Here is an 18,555-nt window from a genome sequence, read left to right as displayed (position 1 = left end):
GCTATATCAGTGGTGGTGAACCTATGGCACGGGTGCCCTCTCTGTGGGCACGCGCGCCATCGCCCCAGTCCTAGGCGTTCAGCTGGGTTTTATAAAACCTTTTTGCTTTAGGCCTCCGCCGCCATGTACAAAAAAAAAAAAAAGGTTCAATCAATCAGTCAGTTTCAACTTCTGGTGGGGAAAAAAAAAGGTCTTGCAAAGTTGGAATTGATTGATTGAACTTTTTAGTACCACCCAGTCTGCCGTTACCACCGCAGCCACACCCACCCAGCATCCGACGATGCATAAGTGGGTTTTGGTTGCAGTTTGGGCACTCGGTCTCTAAAAGGTTCGCCATCACTGGTCTAGACTCTAGTTTAATGAAGAGAAGGACGAGGGGGGACATGATAGCAGTGTTCCAATATCTCAGGGGCTGCCATAAAGAAGAGGGAGTCAAGCTATTTTTCTAAGTGCCTGAAGGCAGGACAAGAAGCAGCGGATGGAAACTAATCAAGGAGAGAAGCAACCTAGAACTAAGGAGAAACTTCCTGACAGTTAAAACAATTAACCAGTGGAATAACCTGCCTCCAGAAGTGGTAAATGCTCCAGCACTGGAAGTTTTTAAGAAGAGACTGGACAGCCATTTGTCTGAAATGGTATAGGGTTTCCTGCCTGAGCTGGGGGCTGGACTAGATATGACCTCCAAGGTCCCTTCCATCATCATCATCATCATCATCATCATCATTATTATTATAATATACAGAATATCTTGCCTGAAAGTCTTCTTTGGTTCATTTTAATGTCATGAAATTAAGCTGAAGATTTTGTTAGAAAACAATAATGTTTAAACCCAAGCTTGTACCATTGAAGTGGACGTTGCTATGGTAAAAATAGACTAGAGTGTCTATTTTCCCTTGGTATGGCCTTAAGCAAGAGCATCAAGGCACATAACTTAATTAGAGTGAGATAATAGTCTGTTTATCAAGTGCAGACATGTTGCTTTCAGGATAATGGAAATTGCTGCTGTAATATGTAGAATAAATGAGACAAAAAATCACAATTGCTTTCAGTAATATTATTGCTTTCAGTAATATTGCTTTCAGTAATATTTATCAAGAAGCTTATATATATGCAGGTGTTTTGCACCTGCATATATATAAGCTTCTTGATAACGTTGCTTAACTTGAGACCTGCATGTGACACATGGGCCACCAGTTTGACACTCCTGGCATAGGGTCTCCTGCTTGAGGAGGGGGTTGGGCTAGATAGAAGACCTCCAAGGTTTCTTCCAGCTCTGTTAGCCTGTTACTCTGTTAAACATCATTTATCCAAATATAGTCATAAATTACGAAAGTGGACAGTGACAGTAGGAGGATAATAATGTTTTATTTTTTTATTAAGCTATCATAATCTCGCAGTTTTTAATAATTTAATAAACATATTTTAATATCTCCTGTTGAATTTTAGGGGAGTTCATTATCGGTCGGGTTATTAAAGCTATGAACAATAGCTGGCATCCAGAATGTTTCTGTTGTGATATCTGCCAACAGGTACTGGCAGATATTGGATTTGTGAAGAATGCTGGCAGGTCAGTGTTACTTCTCCCTTGAGTATAAATCTGAGCATAATGATTTTTTATAACTTTTGAAGTATTTGGAAGCTTCAGTTGGTTCAAAATGTGGTGGCCTGCACGGTTTTGTGCAAGCCTAGATTTGCACATGTGTCACCTCTTTTGCAGGATCTGCATTGGCCACCAATTTCCTTCCAATCTGATTCAAGATGCTACTTGTCACTGCAAAGCCTTACATGGATTAGGACTGGGTTATTTGAAGGACCGTCTTTTCTCACTGAGATCTACCTGACCCCACCAGAGCAAGGAGGCAGGGAATGCTACAGGTTCCCTCTCCTAAGGATGTCCATCTAATGGGACCAAGAACAAGGGCCTTTTCGTGGTGGCTCTATCTCTATGGAGCATCATCCCTGCAAAGATAAGATTGGTTCCCACTTTTGACACTATTTTGCAAGGCCCTGAAAAGAAGGTTCTGCCAACGGGCCTGGAGAATGATATGGAGCCCATCAAGTTGCCTGTTTGATTGTTGTTGCCAGGAATTATTGTTGGGGAATTATTGATTTTTGTATTGTTTTTATATTAGGTTTTTGTCCTTGTAAGCCATCCGGAGTCACTGGGCAGCCCTGTAAATTTTCTTAAATAAATAAGTCACCTTTACATAATTATGTCAAGAACCTATTTCTATTTTATAATCAAAAATTGCTGAACCCATGAATTTCAGATAATAATCTCCTACTTCTTTCTTTCCTCCTTCATTCTTCCCTGAATATTTCTTCTTTTCTCCTAAACTCATGCTGGAACCAATATATGTAAAAACCAGCCTTTTTCTCTATTTTTAGTTGCAATCCAAAATTCCAATTCTTCTGACTTTTCCAACTCTCCAATTTCATGCTCTAAGAATTTTTTCACATTATATGAAATAACTGTATTTGTAACCTGTCAACTACATATTCCCATAATGTCTGCCAGGAAAACATAGTAAATAATACTATGTAGATACATAGTAAATAATACTATGTAGATACATAGTAAATAATAATTGGGAAATACAAGCTGAAATTATAGTCAGAAAAAACATAATAAATTGGGCAATGCACTCACCTTGAAAGAGCAAGTCCATAGTTTGAAAGTGTACTTTGACCTCTACTATCCCCAAATTCCTAACTGATGGCAAGGAGGTGTGCGTTTGCACAATTATGTCTATTTTGTGTTAACTATGACCATTCCTAAGACAGTCAATTTTGCAATATTTACCCATCCTCTAATGACAGCCCAACTTGTCTACTGCAATGTACTGTATGTGGCAATACTTGTTTCCTTGCAATGGCTTGAGATCTGCATAAGGGACTAACAATCCTGATAAATATCTCTGCAGATTCAGATAATCAGTAGAAGAAACTGTTAAAGGTGCCTTCACTTTCCAAAGACTGTCAAATGATTGTTAGTCTTAAGGGAGATTTTCTCCTGTATTGATCTCATGCTGTGAAAGATGCTTCAGTTCCCATTCTTTCATATTCTAGAAAAGGAGTCAAACTTTTTCAGGGCTTTTCGGTGAATTAGTTAACATTGAATTATTTTTGTTTATTTTTTTAAAAAAAATATTGTTGACTGCCTTTTGAAAACAAGAGGAGCATATAAATCAGACTATTACCTATTACTCTGCTTTTGCTCAAAGGTTTTTATAACCATCAATATAATTGCCCCTATACCTAAGTGATTGTGCATTTAATAACCAAAAACTGTGATGAGAGTTGGATTTATATGAAGTGTAGAAACTATTAACTGCAGGATAGAAGACTATATTATGCTCATTGGACTAATCCTTCACGCTTACATGGTCAAAATTAAGGCAAGTCTTTCTTTGAGATTGCTTATTTGAAAAATAGAGATCTTAATGCAAACAACTGACCTTATCTTTCCTTATAAGAAAAGGACATCATTTTTCCTACAGAAAGTAGTTAATTTTCTGATTAAAAGATTGAAATAAAACTTCAAATTGAACATTTCCCCCCCATTCTGATATTTCTTACTGTTTGTTCCTTGATTTCTTTTAGACATCTTTGTCGTCCTTGCCATAATCGGGAGAAAGCCAGAGGTCTTGGCAAATATATTTGCCAAAAGTGCCATGCCATAATTGATGAACAGCCGCTTATCTTCAAGAATGATCCTTATCATCCTGATCATTTCAACTGTGCCAACTGCGGGTAATGGAAACTTATTATGAAAAAAGTTTAACATTTAAATGTTGGTATCACAATGCTTGATAATCAAATTTGAAAGCAAAATATCCAGTGTTATCAAAGGCAAAACAATGAATATACATCCCCATCTTGTGTAAATCCCACTGTATTGAATAATTAAATCACTAGCTATTTATGCATAACTTTGTTAGGATCAAAAATATATAACAGCAATTATATTTCTTTTTTTGATGTGATGATATTAGCCATTCAGTCAAGTCTGACTCTTGGCAATTCTATGGGCCAGGTCTCTCCATATGCGCATGTGCATTGGTCAGCCACTCGGTGGAAATGGTCACTCGATGTTGCTCATGGGGAGGGACGCTGTGCGGGTCGGGCAGGGTTGGGGGAGATTCAGGGAGGTCTCAGGCAGGTGGGGCGGTGGACAGGAGGCTTGTCCTGAGGGGTGAGGAAAGGCAGGGCAGGGATGCCATTGTCACAGGGCAAGGCAAGGCAGGGGCCAGGGCGGCTGTTGCCTGACACCATTGGCCCCCCACACCAAGGCCAGCAAGCGTATGGGGGCCGACAATGTCCATCAGCAACCACAGCCTGCCGGCCCCTCGACCAGCGCACTCTGGGGCTCTGCAGCCCACCGCCAGCAGTTCAGAGAAGCCGCCTCTGAGCTGGCCACCCGCCAACAACTGAGGAAGCTATGCAGTGGGTCGTGCCCTGGAAAAGGAGAGCATGTGAAACCAGGAGGGATGGGGGGGGAGGGAAACCAGCCATGCTAGGATGCATCCAGCCACATGGGACCTCGGCAAGTTAGCGGACAGCTGGTTGAAAAGGGACAGTTGCCATCTCCGGGGCATGGCACGCATGCCCACAGAGAGGGCTCTGAGTACCACCTCTGGCACACGTGCCATAGGTTCACCACCATGGGTATAGGGTTTCCTGCCTGAGCAGGGAGTTGGACTAGAACAGGGGTCCCCAACCCCCGGTCCACGGATCAGTACTGGGCCGTAGGCACTTAAGAACTGGGCCGTCCAGCTGGAGGTGCACTGAAAACATGTCTTCCACCTCCAGGAATGCGGCAAGTTTGCAGGGGTCTGGGCAGGGGCGGGAGAGTAGCAGGGCAGAAGCCATCTTGCTCAGTGCAAGGTCCTACGCGCTTGCAACTGGTTTGCAACATCTGAGCTCTGCGTCCTTATTCCTCTCCCTCCTCCTGCTTCTTCTGCTACCTCTCCTTCTGCCTTCTCCTCTTCCTGGTTCTGCTGCTTCTTCTTCCTCCTCTTCTTCTTCCTCTTTCCTCTTCTTCCCCTCCTGGAACCCCAACTGGGCTTGCGCTCCCTTCATGCAACTCTCCAAGTTTGCAGGACAAATGCACACCAGCCCAGCTTGCAACCGGGGCTCCCCCAAAGCTTCATTGGAGGGGGACGCCCCCCAAAGTATCTGTGTGTGAGGGTGTCTTTCTCAGGGTGCAGATAGGGGCAGGGAGAAGCTACTTTCACCTTAAGCACTGGGTCTCCAAGGAATCTCACTCTCGTCGGCATCTTTTCTAAGATCGCTGGCTCTGTTGCACTTCAGCTGAATTTTTTTGCTTTTATTTTGATGTTCCAGTGCCTCGTGTTTTGACAACATGCTGCCTGCTTTTCGAGATTTAATTTGGTGTATTTGTGTGGTGTGTGTGTGCGTGTTCCTCCTTTCTTCCTGCAGCTCTCCAAGTTTGCAAGCCAAGGCGCTCCTATCTGGCTTGTAATGGGGGAGGGGGGAGAGGAGAAGCTAATTTCCCCTTAAGCACTGTATCTCTCTCTCATTTGCACCTTTTCCAAGGCTGCTGGGTTGCGCAGTGCTGAGTTGGTTTGCACGCTCCCTCTCTCTCTCTCTCTCTCTCTCTCTCTCTCTCTCTCTCTCTCTCTCTCTCTCATGGTTTTCTTAGCACTTCCTCAACGTGCTGGGTCTTCAGTTTATTTTGCTGGAAGGCTGAGTTTAGGATTGTCTCTTTTCCTTCCCACTTTCTTAGAAGCAAGAAGTGACTGGTCTAATCTAATACAATAATAGAAATAAAGTACATTATTTATTTGTTTGTTTGTTTAGAAAATTTACAATAAATGTAATGCACTTGACTCATCCTGAAAACCCCCCCCCCGCATCCCCCCCCAATCTATGGAAAAATTGTCTTCCATGAAACCGGTCCTCCAAGGTCCCTTCCAACATCATCATCATCATCGTTATTATTGCATTCTCTGGTGTTTTTTTAAATTAATGATAAATCTAACAGTTTTTTTTCTAAATTTGTTTAAGGCAAATTTCTATTTCTAGACCAGATGCCTAATCCAGATTGAGTTCCTTGCACTTTACTATAAGGTTACAAACAAATGTTATTTTTGTAAAGTAACAGTTTACTTCCTTGATCCCAAGCCAATTTTATGATCATGTATTGTAGCCTTAATCACTATACATTCCTCAGTAACAGCATTTTATGTAGAAAGTAGTTGGCCTTATCTAGGTGCAGACCTGCTCTTCATCTTTGGCTCTTCTATCAAAATGTCATTTTCTCAGGATAAGGGAATCTAATGCATGTGAACAGCACAGTATTGCTTATGAAACCACACATGTGAACTCTACTTTTTCAATTTCATGGCAAGATGAAATTTCATTTTGAAGGTCATGCATTCCCAAAGTCTATATCTAAATCAGGATGGGCAACGTTGGCTTTCTTTATTTACTGAATTTCCAACAACTCCTACGTCCAGTAATGAGCAATGGTGGTTCTCCTTTGTCACCAATTGGATGATTAGAATGTTCCCAATTCTTTCTTTGATTTGTGAACAGAAAGGAACTGACTGCAGAAGCTCGAGAATTGAAGGGAGAGCTGTATTGCTTGCCTTGCCATGATAAAATGGGGGTCCCCATCTGTGGAGCATGCAGGAGACCAATTGAAGGGCGAGTGGTAAATGCTATGGGCAAGCAGTGGCATGTTGAGGTAAGCTTTTTGTTTCTCTGTTAGTGTATTTATAGGTATTTTCAACCTGGAATATTCAAGAAGAGTCTTCAAAACATTTAATAAACACTATGTCATTTTATAGCAAGGAGCCTTTATAATGATCTAATCCATAAGCTCTTCCATTGTAAGAATGGAAATGTTTGACTTCCTGAACTGAAAGAAAAAAAAAGAATATTCTGATAGTAAAACCATATTGTGAAGTATGCGGATGATACAACAGTAGTGGGCCGTTTTCAAGATGACAGTGAGGGTGCTTACTGCAAGGAGGTTGAGGGTTTGGTGAACACTGGTGTAAGAGAAACAGCCTGGTTTTAAACATTGGTAAAACAAAGAGATTTGCATGTATTTGAAATCTGAGTGACTGGTTTCAAGTACATATGCTTTTATCTCCTCTTAGTATTTTTAAAATAATGTGACTTTTCTAGTATTATAAAATTATTATTTAATTTCCCATCGTAAACTCAGTTGTGGTATTAAGCCGAGAGAAAGGGCAAATCTCAGAGAACTTTATGTATATAGAGTTTTATACAAAGGATTGCATACAGCAGATTTTGTTTCGATCAGATCAATCTGAATTTCTAGATCACACCATTGTTTATAACAATGTGAATTCAGGAGAGAATGAAAGGAGAAAGAGGGCCAATTATTTCCAGATTGTAGATATGTGCTGCTTTTTTACTTCTTATGAAGTACGTAGAAGACTCTTGGAGATCCTTTGGCCTAATTCAGTGCACTGCATAGGCCTGTTTCCATTACAGCATCAAGGTGGATGATTGTCCAATCTCTGCTCAAATGTCTTCATGAAAAAAAAGGACTTATGAATAACTTTCTTCTAAATTAGACTCACATACTAATTATAAAGTTTCCTCTAGAAATCTTTACTAAATCAGTGTAAGTTAGGCATAGGAACACTTTTTAAACTATTAATTAAAATTTTGAAATTTGCTCTGGAAATCTTAGAAAGTAGCTTTTCAAAACCAAGGTGTAAGGACATAATTGCTAAGCTAGTGGGATTTGTTTTTGGTTACACAAGCAAGAGGAAGGCCAGTCTTCCTTTAGTTTGCTCCCGCAAAATTTAATTTGATATCTTAATGTTTACATAGAGACTGATGCTTTGTGGAAAATTATTTCGTTTAAAAGTAAAGGTAATTCCTTTTTACCCCATAGCATTTTGTTTGTGCCAAGTGTGAGAAACCATTTCTGGGTCATCGTCACTATGAAAGGAAGGGGCTGGCGTATTGTGAAACCCATTATAATCAGGTATGGTTGCATCTTGCACTTTGTGTTTTAAATCTCATCCAGGGACTCTCAATACTTTAAGTCTAAAACTGCAGTTCATAAGAAATAAGGCTGATATATGCCTACAATGACCATATGTCTTTTATTTCAAAAAGTTGTCCTCCAGATTTATTTTCTTGATTTTGTTTTTGAATTTTCCTTTCTAAAGCAAAATTATAAATCTAAACTATTACACTTTTTATTTTTATGAGCCCCTTTGAGATTTGTCCCCTTTTCAGGTTTATTCTTTTTCCCCAAGAAAATATGCTCATTGTATACGTGCCCTCAAAACATTTTTATGGAGGTATTAACAGTTTCCTAATTTCTATCTTATTTTTTGTGAGAATAAAGCAAGTTTCAAATTTGAAGTGGTTTTTTTTTGTTTGCTCAAAACACTCCATTTCTGCTTTAAAAGAGTTAGAAGGTTGAAGTATCTCTTTCTGATCATTCTGGAACATTCTACTTCAAGTGTGAATCTAGTGTTTTGAACTCACCCATTTCAAGTTCAACACACTTGCAATGATTATAACCTGGTTTGAATCTGAACAAGTTAGCATGTGTTGAATGTCAGAATTTCAATCCATATTGTATAGAAGCAGGCCATCCCGTAGCTTTTCTTTTAATTGTTTAAAAGGAATAGTAAAATGTGATATCCTGAACCAGACATGTCAAACTCGCAATATCACATGACATCGCACGACATATCGGAACTTTTTCCCCATTGCGTGGTTTTGTTGTGATGCGTCTGGCCCGTGGGCCGGCAGTTTGATACCCCAGTCCTAAACCAGGGTTTCTCAGCCTTGGGCAACTTTAAGATGGGTGGACTTCAACTCCCAGAATTCCCCAACCAGCATTCTGGGAGTTGAAGTCCACTCATCTTAAAGTTGCCAAGGTTGAGAAACACTGACCTACTGTAAATCAAGGTTCCTGAATATTTGTGGGTGGCAAGATAAAAGACAAATCCCAAATATAAAATATTGTTTTGAATCATTTAGTATTTTGCTTGAAAGGAAGCTCATTTTATAGAAAAGGGACTGATGAGGCTAAATGATAAGTATCTTGCTCAGAATATTGAATATATGGGAGAATTGGACCTCAAACCCAAAATTAGTCTTTTGGACTCATGATTCCCTCTCTTGTTAAGGTTCTGTTCCTCCAACTTTTTTTCCTCATCCTACCCTTACAGCATTCAAGATCTACTCATTTTAGTTATTTTTCTCTCACCATTGTCACTTTTTACACACATGCTTCACAGACCCATCCCTCCTCCTAACCCTTCCTGTTTCTTAGCAATGCCACTCCCTGGTCCTCCAAATTTAACTGCATAACATTTTTTCTTCTTTTTCTCTTAGAAAAAAACAACAGAATGTTTGGCATAGACTCAGAAGCAGAATGTTGACTTTTAGCTGTTTGCCCTCTTCCTTTTCTAATTGAAGAATGCCATGGGGCTGCATACATATTGTGGGGAGTGGAAGAAAGAAAAGCTAAAATTACTTTTAGGGCGGAAAAAAATATTTTTAATTTAACAGAGATTTTAAAATCAAGAATAGCAAGCAATCTGAAGTCTCTGTGATGCCCCCTAAGTTTTTTTTTATTATTCAGTTATAAACTTTGTATTGTGCCCAATTGAGTTGAGTGCTCCTCCAAGTAATGACTTAAAGGAGTCACAGCTTTATTCATTATTACTTTTTACAGAATACAAAATGTGCCCCAATCCCTAAGAACTCTGGGTGGCATACAGCATCTACAAAAAGAAAACTCAAAATGTAATAATAAGTACATGCAAACAGTGTTCAAAATAAAAAAAAGGCAAGAAGCAAAAAGAAACCCAAATAAGCCCCAAGATAGCATATACATGTTAAAAAGGGGGGGGTCGGTTAATATCAAACCTTGGGACATTCCACAGCTGAAGGATCATGGGTGTGATTTCTCCCTCTGATCAACAGTGGTTGACAGTATCAAAAGTCTGAGAGATCAAGGAGCACCAGGATGAATGTACACACACCCCGTTGCAGCCCCATCAAAAATATTTGTTAGCAACCATTGTTGTCTCCCTACTCTACCCCAGCCTGAAGCTCAAAAAAGATACAACTCCTTTAAGATTGTCTAGCTGTCATCCAACGACTTTCTCTACAACCTTCCCCACAAATGTTTTTAATATGTTGCATTATTAATTTTATTTCTAATATAAATTCTGACTGGGACTTATACTTTCCATTTCCGCAGCTCTTTGGTGATGTGTGTTTTCATTGTAACCGGGTGATTGAAGGTGATGGTGAGTTTCCATGGATATGAAGTTAGTCCTCGATTTACGACCACAACTGAGCCCAAAATTTATGTTGCTGAGACATTTGCTAAGTGAATTTTGTCCCACTTTACAACCTTTCTTGCCACAGTTATTAAGTGAATCACTGCAGTTGTTACATTAGTGACAGGATTGTTAAATGAATCTGGCTTCCCCATTGATTTTGCTTGCCAGAAGGTCACAAAAGGTGACCACATGACCCCAGGACACTTCAACCATCATAAAAATGAGTCAGTTGCCAAGTGGCTGAATTCTGATCATGTGAGCATGCAAAGCCAGAAGTGTGAAAAATGGTCATAAGTCACATTTTTAGTGCCGTTGTAACTTTGAATGGTCACTAAATGAATTGTTGTTAGTCGAGGACTTCCTGTACTTTTCTCATCATTAAAACATTCATTCAAAGTCAAATACTCCCAAATACTATAATCATGAAATACCCAAGATGCTGAACGTGGGCCTGAAAGCATTTAATGTATTTTATTTTTGTATATTTAAACAAATGATATACAATCCATTCCCTCAGTGGATGCACATCTGTATTATCCATTAGTCACATAGCCACAATGTCTGATATCTTCAAAAGTTTTGAGCCTATGAAAATGTATGATATGAATTTATGATATGAAACTTATGAAAGTAAAACAATCAAATTTTGTGTACCGTAAATGCCGGCGTACAAGGGGACCCGGCGTATAAGACGACCCCCGTCTTTATAACTGGGCCGCATTCCTGGAACGTCGTCTTATACGCTGGAAACTACCAGTATTTCCGGCATATAAGACGACTCAGCGTATAAGACGACCCCTGTCTTTGGCGCCAATTTCAGCGCTCGCGGAAGTCGCCTTATACGCCAGTATTTACGGTATCTTAAAATTAAATCTATCTAGGATAATATTACTAATTTTTATGCATGTTCTTGCTGACACGAATTCCATGTGACTTATTAATGAATGTAAGTCCAGGGAACATCTTTATAATCCTAAGCATATGGATTATTACTGCAACAAAGATAATAATTACAACAACAACAACAATATAAATGTGTCTAGAGCCTACAAGGCTTAATGCTTTAATGCAGCTCTGAATGGATCTTTCACACGTTGCTTTTTTTCCCCTTTCAATCAAACATATCCATAAGTTGCCTTTTAACCAGAATAGTTGTAGCACAATAGTTAACAGTTAAAGAGCCAGCTTGATCTTGGGAGACTGAGTCCTAATCTGTTTTAGGCACCAAAAGCTGGTTGAGTGTCCTTGGGTCAGTTATTGTTTCTCAGCCCACCCTGTCAGGCTCAGGCAACAAGCCAGCCAGCCAAATCTTGTTGCAAGGAAAAGGATAACAGTACTGAGATAAATGTAAATGGACTTATTTATCTTCATCAGGGCTTTTAAAACCATATTCTAGGGAAATCTGGGGTTCTTTGGACACTCTTAGCCTTAACTATAGTAAAAACAGACAGAATTTGGGAATGTAAGGTTCTTTTCATGGTTAGAATGCAATACTGCAAGCTATTTCTGCTGACTGCACTTTAGCAGTTCGATTCTCACCAGCTCAAGGTTGACTCAGCCTTCCATCCTTCTGAGTAAATGAGGACCCAGATTAGTGGGGGACAGAATGTGGACTCTGTAAATCGCTTAGAGTGGGCTGTAAAACACTGTGAAGCAGTATATAAATCTAAGTGCTATTTCTATCAAGAGACTGTTAATTGTGCTTTTTTTTTTTTTTTTTTTTTTTTTTTTTTTTTTTTAGTTCAGACCACTGCTGATTAGAAATGACCAATGCTTTGATGGGATCTTTTTTTCTCGAGCAAAACTGGAAGAGAATTTTTCTCAGACCTTCAGGGCAAGATTATAGAAAATCATTTCAGACACTTGGCTTAAATATTTAGATGTGACTACAGAGGTTTCATAATCCTGAAGTTGTACCTTTGGACCATTTTTCTAGTGATTTATAGTAAACAGTGATTTTTAGTAAATGAATTACAATATTTTGCTTATCTAATATAATACTTCATCTTGAATATCTTACAGACATATATAATAGTGTGGTGGTTTTAGTAGGCCCACCATATTTGTGCTGAAAAATTCAGGACACCTACTAGGTGCCAACAGAGTTAGAGTTTGTAATGTCTTCAGTATGGTCATCTGACTTGGGGAAAATTCAGATATCATCAGTAGTAAGACCTGGAAATTACTCTTCCTGAATCATTCTATAGGGTGTTGTAGACTTTTCTACTACAGAACACAATGTAGAAAGATTTCCCTAAAATTGAATATTTAAAAACTGTAGGCTTAGGCAAATGCAGTGAAGACAACACTTGGAAAGAATTCTGCATGCTTGTTTTTGACTGATAACAAATATAGTATATAAAGGCAAGTCTTCAGTCAATTTTCATTTGTTTAGAATCAGTTTGGTGAACACTTGGGAAGGACTAGATAGTTACAAGGTGCTGTAAGGGAAGCCAGTATATTTTAATCCCTATATTTTACATAGGGTGGCAACAGCAGAACAAATAACTACTTACCATGTCTGGGCTACAGGCAGAACTGCCTGTAACAGACATCCATTTCAGCTCTGTCAGCTGTCCTGTGATACCAGTTGCTGAATTTAGCCTGGAATGAGAGCATTTAGGACAGTGATGGCAAACCTTTTAGAGACCGAGTGCCCCAAAACTGGCCCCGCCCTTCACCCCCTGCCCTGCCCCCACCCTGCCCCCGCCTGCCTGCAGGACCACTCACTGCCTCCTGGGCCGCTGCAGATCGCCCAGGCATCCCAGCAGTGCCATGGTGGCCACATCCTCTGCCTGGGCCTCGCAGCATCAACTGCGCGATGGGGCGTGAGGGCAGAGTCTTGTCCACGCTGCGTGGCTGCCATATCCTTGGCTGCGCTGTTCTGTGTGGGTCACTCTTGGGAGCGACTCTCTTCCAGGGGGGCTGCTGGTGAGAAGGGGGTCATGGGAGGAGGTGAGACTGGGGCAACGGCACATGTGCCCACAGAGAGGGCTCCAAGTGCCATCTGTGGCACGCATGCCATAGGTTCACCACCACTGATTTAGGACAAGAATAAACAAGCTATAGTGCTCTCCAAAATTTTGAACCACTAGCTCCGTAATCCCTTCCTATTAGCCATTCAAAATGAGGCTTACAGCTATTGATTCACCATACCAAGATGTAATGTGTCCTGATGTAAGGCTAAGTATGATTATGTTGGTGTTGACATGCTGTACAAGTGCCCATCATCACAAGAATCAATAATAATTTTTGCCTATGCAAATACTAAATTTTGCCATGGAAATCTGTAATGTTAGACTACATGTTGGTAGAGGACAGGAAGACCTGGAGGAATGTTGTCCATGGGGTCGCGATGGGTCGGACACGACTTCGCAATTAACAACAACAACAGACTATATGTGATGATTTGGAGAATCTTGTATTGTCAGTTTCAATATTAGTTCCATAACATAGGCTATGAATGTATGATAATAAATGCAGTCAGTTTTGTTGTTGAGTTTGTGTTCATCTTGTCTTTTCTCTTTTGTAGTTGTCTCTGCCTTGAATAAAGCATGGTGTGTAAATTGCTTTGCATGTTCTACTTGTAACACCAAGTTAACATTGAAGTAAGTATATCCGTTGGGGAGATAATCATAGAATTGATGATGTCACTTGTAAATTGAGGATTCCTTTGGAAAATATTTATGATTATTGCAGCAAGTCTTGAGGAAAAGATGAGGCATACCAGGGCCTTATCCAAACAAGACAGAAGCCAGGTTGTGTTCTTTAATGCTGTCGTTTTTCATCAGTGCTTACTTTGTTCAGGAGCTTATATTGTTTGCTTTACATTTTTGTGGAACAGAATAAGTAGAAAGCGGTTGTGGTTCCACGTAGAGGACAGATTACTATAAATTTCTATTGACTTTGCAGCTGGATAGATGTCAAAGAAGTTCAACAACACAGTTGAACGCAGTTCAGGACACAGCAACTGTAAATTTAATGAGTTATTCAGGTTGCTCTTTAAGACAAGAGGTTCAAAGTATTCCCCCCCCCCTTTCTAGAATATCTGGAGTGCATTTGGGGCAGGGTGGATTTGATTTAAATCAAATCAATTTAAATCACGATTTAAATCATGATTTAAATCATTAGTAAAAAGCCTTGATTTAAATCAACTCAATTTGAATCATAATTTTTAAAGAGCAACTGTCATCTCTGTCCCGCAGCGGCTCCTCCTCTGATCCACTGTTGACTCACCAACAGTCCCATTCACTTTAATGGGACGGCTGGTGATGCGGCAGTGACACAACAAGGTGAGGGACGTGGCGGGCAGCAGGTGAGTAGATGCCCGTTAAGAGGCGCTGCCAAGATGGATCTGAAATGACAGGTGCTCTTTAAATGTAAGGACTCATTCCTGCTGGTAGTTAAAATCCTTAATATTATTATTTGTTAACAAAATGAAGGTTTCCTATTTAGAATAATAAGCTGTCAGGTTAGTAAAACAGCAATATCAGAACCGATTTTAGGTTAATGGGTTAATCATATATAGTTGGAGAACTACTCAAATTCTTTAATTAAAACACTTAGAGCCTGGTATAGATACAATTCTCTTCAAAGAATCATACAGTTTGTAGTGTACATAGATTTGCAAAACAATGGGATAAAGAAATATTCCTGAACTTTGTTTTATGATTTATCTCATTGTTACTGTGAAATTGTGTGAATGCATCGATACAGTGCATGTTATCTCAGCTTGCAGAGGTTTGATTCACTGAATTGAGTTTACCAAAAATGTAAATATTGCAGAATATACAGTCTCATGCTACATAACTAAGCTCCATTTCATGCTGAATAAACTAAATTATTAATGTATCTTAAATAGAAAACTATCTTTAGATAGATTTTACTCCAAAAGCATTTTATTAAAATAAATTTGATAAAAATAAAAAAATCCAATTTAAATTAAAAAATCCATTTTTTATTTTTATTTTTTAAAGAACCATTAATTATTATCTACCCTGATTTGGGGTATATCTTTTATCTTTAGAAGCACAGGTAATCCTTGATATAAGACCACAGTTGGGTCTGGAACTTCCATTTCTGAGTAATGCAGCTGTTGACTTGTGCCTGATTTTACGATCATGGTCATTACGTGGATCACACGGTTGTTAAGCAAATCTAGCTTCCATTTGGTTGGGAGAAAATGGATCAAGATAGCTCCTCCCTAGAAGGTCTCAGAGTATATCTTTAATGGTGTGTGTAGTTTGGCAAGATTTCTATGGATGAGGAACAATAAAGGAAACTGCTTAGAAGTAACTTTGTGTCTTTCTTGGTTTTCGGAGCCATACCAGTTGCCAGGTGCTTGAATCGTGATCATGTTCTTGTGGGGATGCTGTGGAAGGACTGGTCATAAGTCACTTTTTCTAGCTCTGCTGTAGCTTTGAACTGCCACTAAATGAATGGTCGTGAGTCGAGAACTCTCTCTAGAAGAGCTGCCCTTAAAATCTTAGACTTGTACTCCATGGCGGAATGCACTTTTTAAGCTTGCTGTGATAAGAGTATTTCATAATAATACCGTCCATGGAAAATAACAAAGATATCTTTTCCTATGAGTATATTCACTACTTTCTTTTTATTTCTATTTTTCTGCAGAATTCTTTCTACTTTACTTGTGTCTTGATTCTTTCTTGTTCTCTCCTCCATTCCTTCTTTGCTCAACCTAAAAGGGACAAATTTGTTGAAATCGATCTCAAACCTGTCTGCAGACACTGTTATGAAAAAATGCCAGAAGAATTTAAACGGAGACTTGCCAAACGGGAGCGTGAAGCCAAGGATAAGGATAAACATAAAAAGAAAAAGCCTGTCTGTCTGTAAAGCTTTCATTTCTACCTTTCACCACCTGTGCTCCTCCCTTTCTTTGGTTAGTTGGTGAAAATGTTTTCTTTATGCTTCTTTTCTCATGTGCAAAACTATGTTTTTAAATATCTAAATGATGAATTTCAACACATTCAGCCCCAAGTCTAGACTGATAGGTATTGTTCCCTGTGATCAGACTTACCTTTTCCTCCCTCATCCCCCACCTCAGCAGTTTGCCCCCAAAAGAGTCCTTGATTGCGAAATGCTTTTCTGCAGGCGCAGGATGTACTTGTTTCTGCTAATCAGATTACATTTTATAATTCATATGGAGAAAATGGATTATTCCAGATAAGTTTGTTTTTTGTTTTGTATCATTCATTGGAGATGTGTGTGTGTGTGTGTGTAAAATTTTGTATTTTAATTTGTAATATTCCTGTAATTTCTGCTGCATCCAACCTAATTTGTTCCATATCAGTTGAAGAAAAGATAAAATAGCTACATGAAATCTTTTGATGTATCCCCAAAGCATCATTTACCTTGCAGTCATGAAACTATTGGTTGAAATTCATCAGTTGCAAGCATTCATTCAGAACAAATCTATTGAGAAAATGTGTAACATATTAACTTAATACATGTCTTTTTTAAGGTAAGAGAGATATAGGCAAAAAAGTTCTTTGAAAAAGCATTAATATCATATATGCTCCAAGTGAAAGTTAACCTTTTACCATGTAGATCCATTATTACGTTATATAATCGCAGATGTGTAAAGTCATTGTATATGTCATCCATTAACACTATCCATACAATGGCGAATATCTGTAACTCAGGTGTAGGATGAGGGTGAAGGTTCATTCTCCAGATTTGTGGATTGGTTTCCTCATGTTTCGTTACCAGGCTAGGTAACATCTTCAGCAGAATTTAGGGGATGTCAGTGTTTTTCTGTTTATAAGGACTTCAGGTGTGAGTGTGTCAAGTAAGGGTCTTGTGATGGTCTTCCACTAAGAAAAGCAGAAGAGAAACAGCTGCTTGACCTCTTTCTCCTTAACAGCTATCCAAAAAACTTTGTATTCCAACACACAGCCCAAACTACATCACACAGCCAACCACCATGCAAAAACTAACCCTACTATACACAAAAGGGGTGTCAGAAATTACAGCCAGAATTCTCCAACCTCTAGGAATAGTAATACCCACAAACCCACAACCACACTCTGCCAGGAATTATGCAGAACCAAAGACAAGATACAGAAGGAGGAAAGAAACAACGTAATCGATAGAATCAATTGTAACCATTGCAACCAATTCCATGTGGGACCAACATCCCATCAGTTAAAAACCAGGATCCACGAACACCGGCTGGCAGTCAAACACCACAATCCCAAATCCTTAATCTCTACCCACATTGACACCAAACAACACCAGTTCGATCGAAACAACACAAAAATTATTGGCCACACTACCCACCTGCCATGCTTATGAGTTTATCGAAGCCTGGCACTCCAAAGCAATTCCATCAACAGACACTTTGACCTACAACCAGCCTACAAACCCTCAGGAACCAAATAAACTGCAAAGCCAACCAACCGTCAACCAACCCACGCAAGCCCCCCTTCCCAACAGGAGTTCACCTTCCAATGACCCTGACCTGATGTAACCTCCCCATCACAAGACTCTCACTGATGACTCACATCTGACCCATCACAAGACATACCTACACCTGAAACCCTTATAAACAGAAGAACACTGACACTGTCATCCCTTAAATTCTGCTGAACATGTTACCTAGCCTGGTAATGAAAGTTTGGAAACCAACCCACAAGCTTGGAGAATGAACCTTTACTCTCACTGTCCATATAATTCTACACACTGATGTTAAGAGATGAGAAAGCAGTCCCCCTTGAAGAGAAACTTTTGGTTAGACATTATCTGAAGCTTGTAGATCTCTATTTCATACATGGCTGCACAGTAGGGTGCAGTTTTAAAGTCATTTTAAAAAGCCACTTTCTTGTGCAAGCACTAGTAGCTACAAGTTTTAACTTCTAGATCTGTATACATTGTTTTGATTGTGGAGCTGTGCTAGGTTTTTTTTTTTTTTTTGCATAGGTTTATCATATTATGTTCAAGAGGATTATACTGAGAAGCCCCCACTCAAAAGTTAAGTGTGAAAGCACCTAAAGAAAAATTAGAATAGAGATGGGGAACTGTCAGCCTTCTAAATACCAATCTTTTCTCAAAGTTGTAGTGGTATCTCAGGATCCAATGCATTCATCAAAATAATAGAAGTCTCAATGAAAGCCCCCCTTCTATTGCCATGTGTGTGTGACATGATAGTGTGATTATAAAATGGATGGAGCTTGTGAGCAGAGCTGCTTTCATTCATGCCACAGATGTCTCTGCA

The 18,555-nt window shown here is 39.4% G+C and overlaps 1 protein-coding gene across 11 annotated transcripts in view; it reads left to right on the top strand.

Annotated features, from left to right (window-relative positions):
* Positions 1-18,555, top strand: part of LIMS1 (LIM zinc finger domain containing 1) — a 99,201-nt gene that overhangs the window by 78,385 nt on the left and 2,261 nt on the right. For 7 of the 11 annotated variants that reach the window (XM_039331796.1, XM_039331797.1, XM_039331798.1 and 4 more), the window contains 7 exons: positions 1,447-1,567; positions 3,604-3,753; positions 6,562-6,712; positions 7,901-7,993; positions 10,238-10,286; positions 13,855-13,930; positions 16,028-16,221. In XM_039331796.1, the coding sequence (XP_039187730.1) occupies positions 1,447-1,567; positions 3,604-3,753; positions 6,562-6,712; positions 7,901-7,993; positions 10,238-10,286; positions 13,855-13,930; positions 16,028-16,175 (788 nt within the window). In that variant the 3' untranslated portion in view covers positions 16,176-16,221. Of the gene's footprint in view, positions 1-1,446; positions 1,568-3,603; positions 3,754-6,561; positions 6,713-7,900; positions 7,994-10,237; positions 10,287-13,854; positions 13,931-15,953; positions 16,222-18,555 lie in introns of those variants that run through there. The other 4 variants (XM_039331794.1, XM_039331792.1, XM_039331795.1 and 1 more) reach the window with 3 other exon arrangements.

The sequence above is a fragment of the Crotalus tigris genome, unplaced genomic scaffold (assembly GCF_016545835.1).
Source record: "Crotalus tigris isolate CLP2741 ecotype Arizona unplaced genomic scaffold, ASM1654583v1 scf7180000024438.1716836, whole genome shotgun sequence".
Classification (NCBI taxonomy): domain Eukaryota; kingdom Metazoa; phylum Chordata; class Lepidosauria; order Squamata; family Viperidae; genus Crotalus; species Crotalus tigris.
The sequence above is the reverse complement of the archived record's forward strand: the minus strand, read 5'-3'. Positions and strand labels throughout refer to the sequence as shown.